Raw genomic sequence first — 11,016 nt, forward strand, 5'->3', positions numbered from 1 at the left:
TACCCGTGAAGCGCCGGCGGGGGGGGGGTGGCAGAATTGAGACTGTTCGCGCGTTGTGCGGCCGCCATTCAGCAGACGCGGCGTATCCCTGCGTTGTGCGGACACTCAACAGCTATGGTATTCCGAACCACCTGCTGCACCGTCGGTGGTTATCGGCCACCGCTGCACCCCGATCATGAGAGACCACGACTCAGACGGTGCGTGTGCCGGGAGCGGATCGGGCCCTATATGCAGCTTACTGTCGCAGCCGACCAAGCCGCTGTGAATAGCGGAGACGAGAACATCCTCTGCGGGTGTCAATCGCTCCACATCGTTTCCCAATCGCCAAAGACCTATCGGTCCAACGACCGGACAGGCATGCAACCTGGCCGACGTGTAGAACATCCGGCGCATGCGAAGTGCGGGCACGCTGAATTGGCAGGGGGACGCTAGATCACCCCTACCGTATCATACTCCGTCCTAAAACTAATCTTGGGGCATTATCCCTTGCGTCTCATCTACCAGTCACGTGGAACAGACGGTGTCTGTCCAGGTGGATGGCGTGAAAAAGTGAGCAGTGCGTGTGCGCGCTCTTTGTGTGCGTTTGCCGGCGAAACTAGCCATTGCCCAGGCGGTCAGTCTTTTTTTGTTTGCTGACTACGGCTTCACGCTTGACGGGACTGGGCAAAGCTGGGAGTGTTTTCTTCTGCACTGTCGACGTCGTGTTCCTCTCGTCTTCTGCGTTTCTCGACAAGATGGGTAAGACTCTTACAAGCAAGGACCAAGTTCCGGAGTGGGCCGGCAGCCTTATCCGAGACCATAAGGTCTGCGTCTTCTCAAAAAGGTATGCACTTGCGTTTTTCCCACTCTTTTGTTGCTCCTATGCTGCTGCGACAACTTGCCATTTGACTCTTAGCCTGATTCAAGCCGCGTGCCGAGTTCCACTGTTTGGTGCAGTCAAGTCACGCTAGCGTCGGTTCGATCGCCTCGCGGGTCCTCCACGGTTGCTCGGCAGTCCGGGCCCTGAGGGTGCAGCTGAGACAGCTCCTTGCTCTACCCGCAACCCGTACTTGCTGGCACTCTTGTACCATACATGGAGAAATCTCACCGAGCTTCGTAGTCAAATTGTGGGCGTCTTTTTCGCAGCTACTGTCCATACTGTCGTAAGGCGATTGACACTCTCCGATCCGTCAGCGCACAGGACATGGTAAGGAGAAATGACTCGTGATCAGTTGACTTAGCTGAACTTGGGTCGCATTCTCAGGACTGGTATTCTTGGCCTATGAATATGGAAACCGCTGACTGGGTGTGTAACACGTAGGATTCCACTTTAGATTACTTTCTTCAGGAGGCGGGCTTGCATCTCTTCCTTTGGTGGTCCGAGCAGATGTTGGGCCCGCCTCAAATTGAGTGACTGCTCCGCGTGCGCCAGGTCTTCCTGTGCAGCTTGCAACCGGTAGTCGCTAGTAACGTGTGGAATCTGCGACGTGCATTCATATGGGTATCTGATTGCGCGTAGCACATCGAGCAGATCGAAAACAATCCCTACATGGAAGACATTCAAAATTACATGCAGCAAATTACCGGTGCAAGGTCGGTGCCGCGCGTCTTCATTGGCGGTAACTGCATTGGTGGCGGTGACGACACGGTAAGCCATGGGTCATCCTCGGCGTTTGGGAGGGTGTCTGTTTCTTCACTGGGTCCGCAGCCTTGTTTTTGGCCGCGCCAGCAGGTCGCACAGAGACGCGTATACAGTCCTTTTTCTGGGGTGTCGACTGGCAGGCAAAGGCAAAGGCTGACGGAACGTTGGTTCAGAAGCTGAAAGCGGCTGGAGCACTTTAGATTGGGGAGGACAGCGTTTGGCAAGTGGGGCTGACAGTTCGTTCTTGGCTGCAATCAACAATGCTGGCAGTTCTCCAACTGGGCGCCGTTCGAGCCAGTTACGGCCGCCAATGTGTGCACGACTGCACACCGACGGAGTTTGGTACGCGGCCGGGGCTGTTCGAGAAAGGGATGATTGTCCGTGGGCGCGTGCTTCGTAGTTCAGCGTGCTTGTATAAGCCGTGGCGCCGGAGAGTTCAACTACAGCAGGGGGCGCGAGGGTTTTGTGAGGCAGCAGCAGAGCATCTACCCTGTGTCCCTCCGTTACGTAACGGTCTTCTCCAGGCACTCTTGCTGTTGGTCAAAGGAGACGCGATGGCAAGATTGGTCTGTAGAACCCGTTATGCCCAACCGTTGCTACGCCCGTGCAATACGCTGTGCGTTGGACGTGTACTTGTAGAAGAGCTTCGTGGCACCCGGTTGGACGCATTGTCAGTCGAAATGAAACTTGTGCGCCAAGAGATGTCTCTGCTGTCCCGAAGCCTGGGCCATAGTCGGAAACTGTATGCGTATCGCCCGTCACCTCGGTAGCGAGTTTCAGCCCACGGTGCGCGGCACGAGCAGCAAGAGATTCCTGCTAGGTTGCTTACAGCCGGCCGACAGGGCCGATCGAAATTCAACTCTGCTGGGCAGAGGAGTGCATGCTGCAAGTGGATGTGAAGCGGCACACACCGCCTTCAGCACCTGCTGACAGCGTCTGGTTCATGCATTCCGGAGACGGGAAGGAGCAACAGCGCAGTACAGTGATCACTGGGGTTAAGTCCCGTTCCTGCGCCCAGCCCCTGGCCGTAGTCCGCACGCCCGCACCCCACTCTTACTAGGATATTAGTCTAGAGTTCTCTGTTGTGCGTTGCGTGGAACTGCGCACAGTCTGTGTTGTCCGAGCCGGACGACCACGGTGGCCTTCGCAGAGACGATTATCTCTTTGCTCTACGAGGAGGAGGACAGACGGGTGTTATAGATTCATGTCGTTGTTGTAGGAACGAGAGGACTGCTCGGACTTCCGCAACATTCCGAAAGTTCTGTACGGGTGCCAGGCAAGGGGTTGCTACAAACGGATGATGTGTGTCCTAGGGGCAGACACAAAGGAGGGTGGCGGCCGACGACGACGCCAGCGGAAAGGCGGAGTAACCACTAATCGCCTCTCTTAGCTATGCCAAAGCACGACGAGCTGCGCGTTGCGACTCTGGTATACATGTCAACGTTTACTAAGATAGGCGCCATTAGGAAGGCGCTGCATACGATATGATATCGGGGGTAAGCACGTACACACCGGCAAAGAAACCGCCTCTGTTCGGGCAGACTAGAACTGGCAGTTTGTTTCTCCGTAGGTGGGGAAAGCACGCAGCGCGCAGCAGGCTTCAATTTCAGAGATCTGAAATCTCGCGGCGGCAACGAAGACACAAAGGAGCGAGGCACGTCAAAACAATCTGGATAACAACCCCGTCTGTTTTCGGTTTCCGGTCTACAGCGATACTGATGCGTTGTAACACAGTGCCGTGCGGGCACGAATGCGTGACTGGAGGCGTGTGAAGCCTCCCAGAAAAACGACCCTTTCACAAGATTGTAGACCTCCTGAAGGTCACACTCAATCGACAGCTCAGGCCGCCGGAAGCTCGCGAAGTGTCACCCATGATTTCGCCAAGCGCAGTAACTCAGAACCACCAACGCTGTAACACTGGAAGAACTTCTGGCTGTAACGTTAGCTTCCCCTACCGTAGAATGAGGCACGAAACTGTTTTGCAAAGCAACTATATCGCACACCGTGGGTGTTTCTGTACTCCGGCCACACTCGGGGGCATAGTCGAGCGGCGGGGCTGTGTACCTGGGTGCACACGGTCAGATAACCTGTCCTAGCACTCCGATTCTTGCAGTCACCGTGCAACGGAGCACGGCTAGCGCGCGGCTTCAGCGCATGAATGATTGTCGGGTTTCCAAACATTTCCCGGCGGTGGTCATCTATGAGCACCACCAGGAACACGCAGATGGCCAGTACGGAAGCACATTGAACCTCTGCGGCGCTGCAGAGGCACGTCATATAGGGAGGCGCGACGACAAGGACCCGCGATCATACCCGGGAACTCAAGAGAAAGGAAAGATAAGTTTCATCATGTTCGACGTCATATATTCCTTGGCAAGGAACATCGCAAGCTTTGCCTTGTCAGACCAGTCCATGTAGTCGTAATCCTGTGGTGTAGACCACCAGGGATCTGTCCAGTCCGCCGGTGGGGGTTTACTGCTCGTATGCGTATTATTTGGAGGGTAGTAAGGCGGTAGCGGGTAGTTTGGAGGAGTAGGAGCTGGAGGACGAGGGTAGACGGGAGGAGGGGGCGAAGGAGGTAGAGGGTAGACGGGAGGAGGGGGAGACGGAGGAGGAGGGTAGACCGGAGGAGCGGGAAACGGAGGAAGGGGGTAGACTGGCGGAGCGGGAGGTGGAGGTAGAGGATAGGCGGGCGGAGGAAGGACAGGAGTATCTGGTAGCCCTGGAGGGGGGGGCGGTAAGTGGGGCAACGCAGGGCAATCCCCGCGACCACTGATCGCGTTCCACACAAGGACTGGGAACAGCGCGGCTGACTTGTGTGTGCAGTGCAGACACGTGTGGTCGGGGAGGAACGAGTAGAGTGTGCAGTTGTCAGACGCGTTGCACGCTGTTTGGCAGGAACGAGCATGTTTGTATTGACCCCTCGGGAAGCAGCTCTGATGTCTGTAAGCGGCGTTGATGGCGTAGCAACCATCTGAATAAAGCACAGTCCAAATGCGTGAGCAAAATGAATGGAAGGAGTAGCGAAAGCAGCTCGGCATTCCCTGGTGATCTCCCCATCTGGAGCTTACTGTGGTCGTCGAACGGCGGCAATGCTGGCGGGGGAGTGGGAGGAGATTTGCAAGATGCCGGACCGGCAATGCCCCACTTGAAACGTCTGGGAATCGCGTCCTTGGTGTGGAACCTGAAGCAAAATTGGTGCCAGCCCGACAGGCTTCCTGTGATGGAAAACTGAGGCGCCACACAGACACGCGCCTGAGGAAGTCCAGCGCTAGCGCTCAGGGTCTGCTCACCTGCAGAAGCCTGATGCTCTAGTAGCCAACCACGAGAAGTACCGGCAGTGCTCCATCTGAAGGCACGCCTCCTGGCAGTCCGACGGGAAGCCGTGCTTGCGGCCAGGAAGCTCGTATCCATCATAGTTTAGTCCCTTGAAGTAGCACTGATCTGAGAAGTGCATTTTCAACAGCACCAGGCAAATAAGACAGCCAGCAACTTCTCGGACCAAGTCAGGACACGCAGGGGACAAGTTCAATGCCCTTAGCAGCGGCATAAAACAGCTATTAAAAGCTGCAGTCTCGCACCTACCGTTTTCGCACATTCTCGGTCCACTCGTAGCCCCGAAAGATGGCTCCTGTTCACTTCTGTCCGCCTTTTTGTCTGCACAGAGTGTGCAGCTATGCTGTAACCTCGAATAGGAAAAGTGATGGCAGCTCGTGCCGTGCTTGTGTTGCTTTGCACACTCTTTTTGGCACTGAAGAGGGTGAAAGAAAGGGCCCTTCTGGACTACGCAGGACTCCGAGTTGTACACCGTGTTCGGCACGAAGCACCCATCTGCACGGAACCGTACAACAAACCTGAAACTTCCGCATGCCCGGCTGGAAGGAATAGAAGGCACAGCTGAACTCCCTCAGACAAGGACAGCTCACTGTTGTCAGGCGCTGGAAGTGGGGAAGGGGCAATGGCTCCCGGATGGCACATCGCTGGACCGCTAACACCACCGGGGTACGAAAATGCGGAGAAGAAGGCCGCCCTTGTGTGGAGAGCACAGTAGCCGAGAGACTGATGTCGGTACCACGACCAAAGACCACAAGCTGGATTCATCTGGCACAATCTCTGGCATGCTGCTGGAGTTGCCGCAGGAGTGCCCTGAATCGGCGTTGCTGCGAAAACGATGCTCTGGAAGTGGCAGTCTCCTGAGTTGACAGTCACAGCACAGTTGCCGCGAAACTCAGCACGCCGTTCTGCATGTTCGACGCAGCTGAGAAGCATCTCGGATCTGGAAAAGGGATTTTACCTGGTGGCGGCGGGCGGACGTTCCCGTGGCAGTCGCGCTGGCCAGAGACACCCCCAGGGCGCTCCACTAGAACTGCCCGATGTCCGTGATACCTGACAAAAAGACATTCGCGGTTTGCAAGCTTTCTTAGGCGGAGAAGCAGGTCCTCGTCCCCAACCCCTTAAGGGCTTCTACTTACGTGCAGGTTCCGTTGCCAGCGGTATCCTCTGACGGGATCCAGGAAAAGGACTGGCAACGCTTCATCTTGTCACATGAAACGCGGCAGTCACCCGGGAAACCGACGGTAACCATGCTGCTTGACTCAAGGTAGTCGTGCTTGTATACTTTGTCGAATCCGTAGCACCTCCATGGTACTGCGACACAGTGACACGCCAGACTGTCAGTTACCCAGGGAGAACAAGGTTGTTTTCAGTTTCCTGGAACTGTAGACAAGGAAAGTGAGTCGTACCGTTTGGACAGTCCGCTGGTCCGGTAAACGCGCCATCATGAGGCACAAGCTTGTCCGCAGTATACTGGCCTGCGCATATCTTGCATATACGTTCACCTCTAGAGCCGACATGGGTGAAGTGCGTGCAGGGACTTCGTGCGCCCGCACACGCCCGTTGGCAATCGAAAGCGTTCCGGATATCCGGCACAATCGTGCACGCCTCGTCCAGCGAAACCTTGCCGACCACGAAACATCCGCCTGTAAAAAGCACAGCATACAGAAGCGGCATGATATGAGAGTTCATCATGCGACAGAATACGCCATGAAGGGAGGCGCGTCAACCCACCGTTGGTAGCAGGCAACACAGAGGACTCAAGGCATAGTTAGTCGAGATTCCGGGCCTCCTGAAGTCCCTGGACTAGAAGCATGCCACTCACCATTTGTAGCGATCTCGGTCTGTTCTGGAGCACCCGCGCAGTTCAGCTCGCCGGCGTACCCATTCTCATCCGCGAGGAACTCCGTGTGAACCCCGGTGTAGAAGCTGACAAAAGAAAAGCCCTGTGCACCTGTACCCATGCAGACCTCATCAGCGTTGGCCCAAGGAACTCCCTAAACAGTCCTCCGCTCAGCTTACCTGCACACCCCGGCGCCGTCGCGAAGAATCCATGAATACCGCGTACAACCGGGAAGCTTCTTGCACCGATTCTTGCACTCGGTCAGGGCCCCTCGGGACGACTCCCACTTCGACTCGCCGACGAAGACGAATCCTCTCCACAAACACTCGTCTGACGCAAGAGAAACAGAATAAGACAGCTGAAACCAGACCCTTCTACACGTCTGTGGCAAAGGCATAGGCCCGAATAAATTTCACTCTTCTTACCCCGCTTGCAATCAGGAGGTCCACCGATAGCCCCGACATCGGTTTCCGCTTCTTCTGGGAACCCCATGCAGTGATAGCATCGGTTTCGAGAGTCGAAGCTAAACCATGAGCACCCTCGTTCCCGAGTCCTCGTCTCCTGGCACGTTTGTCGGCACTCCTCCGCCGAATCTACGCGGGGTACGAGATGGCAGCTGTCTCCCCGAAATAAGGCTCCTTCATGGCAGACCCCTGAAAGCCAGAAAGAACCAGATGAAGAAACGAGAGGACGAGGGACAGAGAAATCCTTCACGGACAAAACTGAGAAGGCGACGCGAGTGTGGTCAAGGGTTAGTGGCCGCTGGAGACGGATGGGTACAGCTGCTAACTAGCTTTAAGCCTTTCAGGCGGCAAACTGGCCTGCTTGAGTGCAGGCGAAACTCGTTTCACGCCGTTTACCTGGAGCGGGAGGACGACAATCTGTCGGGCCGCTGACAGTCCCCTTCGAAGGAACGGCTTGCCCCATCTTGCTGCAGCAAAAGCACCTGTCATTGTCATACCCCTTTGCGTGGCCCAGGTCACTGTCCTTAGGGACATAGCTAAAGCTCTTAAAACCGCGTTCATCTCGCTGACAGGCCTTCTGACACGCTTCAGGGCTGCACCCCTTCCGTCCATCCCCGAAGCACGATATGCGCTTGCAAGCCCTGGCGTTCGTGATGTCCATCAAGGTATTGACCGCGAAGCAAGTTACTGAACGTCAAAAGCAAATCGCGCGGTTCTCCGGGATGTAGCCGATGCCCCTGCTCCACTTGCTGGCGGCTGACTGCGAAGTCGCGTCTTACCATTATCTTCCTGCTCGTCGCCGAGAGGCGAATCATTAGCAATGCAACGGTGGTCTTCGAACCCCCCGGAAACGCCGCCAGGGAATTTGATTGCTTGTACTTCGTCACTGGTATGGCACCTGAAGTGTACACACGCAGTGCACGGGTCCCGTAATATTAGAGAGCAGCTCGATCCAGCGGGCACCGAGCGACCACGAATGCCATCAGCAGCCGCCCGCGTTGAACAGGAGGCCCCGTACCCATGTAGACTTACAAGCAACGCCCTCCATCTGCAGCCGGGTACCACGAGTAGCGCGGTCCTTCTGATCGACACTTCGCGTGGCATCCCTCCAAAGTATCCCTGTGAAGGTCTTCTTTCCATTCTCGGTCACCGCTGGGCATGAAAAAGGTGTTATTCCACATACAGTCTCCTGCAAACGACCCGCGCAACCCAAGGCAGGAGGCACACTCATATGTTCGATTGCCTTTGTATGCGAAACCGTTCATCACCCCCAAGCGCACGTGCCCGCTTGTCGTGTGCTTACTTGTCTTCACTTCGGTGTGTGCGCGTCCACTTCTTGCACCAGGTATCTTTTCCCACGAGAACCAGTCCTCCAGCTTCGAACACCACTTGCACAGGTTGTCAGAATCTCGGTGACTCCATATGACGCAGTTCTCATCCTCTTCGCATGCTGACTTGCAGGTGCGAAGAAAGAATGATTCGGATTCCACACAGCCTTTTGCCGAAATCCAACGTTCTTCGACGACAGCTGGACGCAGAACATCACTACGAAAACACAATAAAAAGCGAGTGGCTATTGCGAAGAGGCCAGGGTTGTCTGCAGTGAAAAGCCGCGCCTACCAAAATCTGCCGGCGTGCTGTTCGGTTGCCTTCCATATCTGGGGGCAACCACATCGCAAACAAGGAGTCACACTAACTTCGTCGGCCCGAACCTCCCGCACAACGGCGGATATACCAACGTCCTAGTAGCGCTCGTAGCGCCCGGAGGCTTACTCAGAGGCTTCTGCTAATGCTTGGTGTCCACTGAACGTTAGACACACAAGAAGGAAGACGGTGTTCACGCAGGGTGTCAGCCACATTGTAAGTCCTATGCCGAACGGAAAAATGTCTTATATTGTGCTACAGTCCTTGGCTTCGGGAACCAACCAAGGACCAGGGCCTTCATCAACACAGCGCGAGCTCGGCGAACTGCCGGTCTCAATGCACGACAGAGAAAAGTCTGAACACTGCTTGCAAGGCGGCGGGGAACACCAGCACCCTCCGATAGGAAGCGATGCCTGCAAGACTGGCGCGGAACAGCTGGCGCCGTTGAAACCTTTTGGCGATTGATCCCGCTTCGCATCCACCGCCCGATCTGCGGGAGCTTCGGTCTTGAAAAGACTATAGGCAGCTTTGTTGCCGCAGTCGCTATCACGCAGGCAGCCTGAGCATCTTGCTAGGCAAGGTTTCCACCTCCACCTGGCAGGTGAGCGGTTGTTAGATCAAAAAGTGCGCTGGTAGGCGAGTCTATCACGCATGCATTGCAGGACAGGCGCGTGTGCCTTTACAGACTTCTGCCAGTGCCCTTCTGCGCGATGACCTTGTGGACGCTTTGCTATCTGACTCATTCCCCTGCTGTGCCAGCGCTTGACCGCCGTGCCCAGCCTCTTACGGGGCAGTGTCCCAGACGTGAGTAGACGCCTTCGCAGTCGTGTCGTGTGTGCACTGCGCTGCCCGGAACTTCCGCGTGCTAGCCCTTCGGTGAACACACTAATCCTGCCCAAAACAAACTGCACCGCACGCCGGACTCAGGCTTCGCTACCTGCGTGCCAGCGACCGAACTAAATTGCTGTCGGGGCGCCGGAGCTGGACTCCGGGGCGAGTGATGCCTCAGCTTGAGACTGACCCAAGTCCGACGTACTGCCAACCAAGTCGACTCCCCGGCCGCGGTCCCTAACGAGCGTACATGCACACTCAACGTTAACTGCACCCAAGGGCAGCCGTACGAAGGTCACCCAACACCACTAAAGCTTTCTGTAGAACCAAAAAATCCGATCGAAATGCTAACTTCGGACTGATCGTGCGGAAAAAAAAAAACAGGGTGATCGTGCGTTGGCTTCCTCGTTCAGCTGACATTTCAGTGCCGACAGTTACACGGCACGTCACGCAGATACCGGAGCAGGCCCCCGGCCCCGAAAGGCTGCTTTTTTTCTAGACAGTCTGGCTTGTTGCTGGAACCCCGACAGCTGCGGCGACTGGCAGGTAGTGGCGGGACCGCAGAGCCACATAGGGATGGAACGCCTCTCTGAGCTGTTCCAGTCTTGTCATCAGAAAACACTGACTTTCTGCCACTTCAGACGCGTTCATGGTGTCTACTGGCAGTCGGGCCGCGACGCAGACCTGTGTGCATTCCGGGAAAGCCTCCCTTGTACCGCTAATGTCCTGCGTACATCGAGCGACAAGTTGATTCTGCAGTTCGGCTCTTAGACCAGCTCTCGTGCATAACAGCGGCGCTCGGCCGGCAGACGTAGATAGCAGCTGTGCAGTGGCGGGGGGTTTCTGTGTGGTTGGATACTACTGGAGAAATCCGAGGCTACTAAACTCTGCGACCCCGCCGAGGACGTGCCTGGCTTGACAAGATCTGCACCACTGCTCCGTGCGTTGCGTATCACTTACACTGTAGACATTGCAGACGAAAACACAATACGGCAAAGCGCTATCGCCGCACATGTCGAACTCGAAGACGTCCCCTTTCCAGCACTCGCTTTGGTATTCGCTGTAGACAAACATAGCATACTCGTAAGGACATGGGCGTGTGCCGTGTCACCCAAAATCGCCACCCCTGCTGCACAACCAATCACGCGCTCGCTTCGTCGTCAATCCGCAACAGGCTGGGCAGCACCACAATCCTTACGTGACGTCGACCAACTGCAGGAAGTTCATCGCTGAGCTCGTGGCTACCGATTCGTCGGCCAAGACAACGAGCTCAGCGATGA

At 56.0% G+C, this 11,016-nt stretch overlaps 4 protein-coding genes across 4 annotated transcripts; 2 read left to right on the plus strand and 2 right to left on the minus strand.

Annotated features, from left to right (window-relative positions):
- Positions 1-56: 56 nt before the first annotated feature.
- On the plus strand, positions 57-2,244 carry CSUI_007430 (uncharacterized protein; the record flags this gene model as incomplete). Its single annotated transcript, XM_068067575.1, has 4 exons — positions 57-823; positions 1,126-1,186; positions 1,499-1,631; positions 1,762-2,244. A coding segment is annotated over exon 4 (363 nt), but the record flags the coding sequence as incomplete, so codon positions are not given.
- On the plus strand, positions 1,993-2,922 carry CSUI_007431 (uncharacterized protein; the record flags this gene model as incomplete). Its single annotated transcript, XM_068067576.1, has 2 exons — positions 1,993-1,998; positions 2,731-2,922. 2 exons carry the CDS (start codon positions 1,993-1,995, stop codon positions 2,920-2,922), a joined length of 198 nt encoding a protein of 65 aa, XP_067920447.1.
- A 1,020-nt stretch (positions 2,923-3,942) lies between these two features.
- Positions 3,943-8,806, minus strand: CSUI_007432 (uncharacterized protein; the record flags this gene model as incomplete). The annotated part of the gene is made up of 10 exons (XM_068067577.1): positions 8,294-8,806; positions 8,041-8,159; positions 7,658-7,948; positions 7,223-7,450; positions 6,977-7,127; positions 6,780-6,883; positions 6,364-6,600; positions 4,915-5,452; positions 4,693-4,805; positions 3,943-4,595 (listed from the first exon to the last, which is right to left on the minus strand). The coding sequence occupies exons 1-10, from the start codon at positions 8,524-8,526 to the stop codon at positions 3,943-3,945; spliced, it is 2,667 nt and encodes an 888-aa protein (XP_067920448.1). The 5' UTR covers positions 8,527-8,806.
- A 1,239-nt stretch (positions 8,807-10,045) lies between these two features.
- On the minus strand, positions 10,046-11,005 carry CSUI_007433 (uncharacterized protein). The gene is made up of 3 exons (XM_068067578.1): positions 10,935-11,005; positions 10,697-10,796; positions 10,046-10,462 (listed from the first exon to the last, which is right to left on the minus strand). The coding sequence occupies exons 1-3, from the start codon at positions 10,961-10,963 to the stop codon at positions 10,232-10,234; spliced, it is 360 nt and encodes a 119-aa protein (XP_067920449.1). The 5' UTR covers positions 10,964-11,005; the 3' UTR covers positions 10,046-10,231.
- Between the last annotated feature and the right edge of the window lie 11 nt (positions 11,006-11,016).

Source organism: Cystoisospora suis, assembly GCF_002600585.1.
Source record: "Cystoisospora suis strain Wien I chromosome Unknown contig_3929, whole genome shotgun sequence".
Lineage (NCBI taxonomy): Eukaryota > Apicomplexa > Conoidasida > Eucoccidiorida > Sarcocystidae > Cystoisospora > Cystoisospora suis.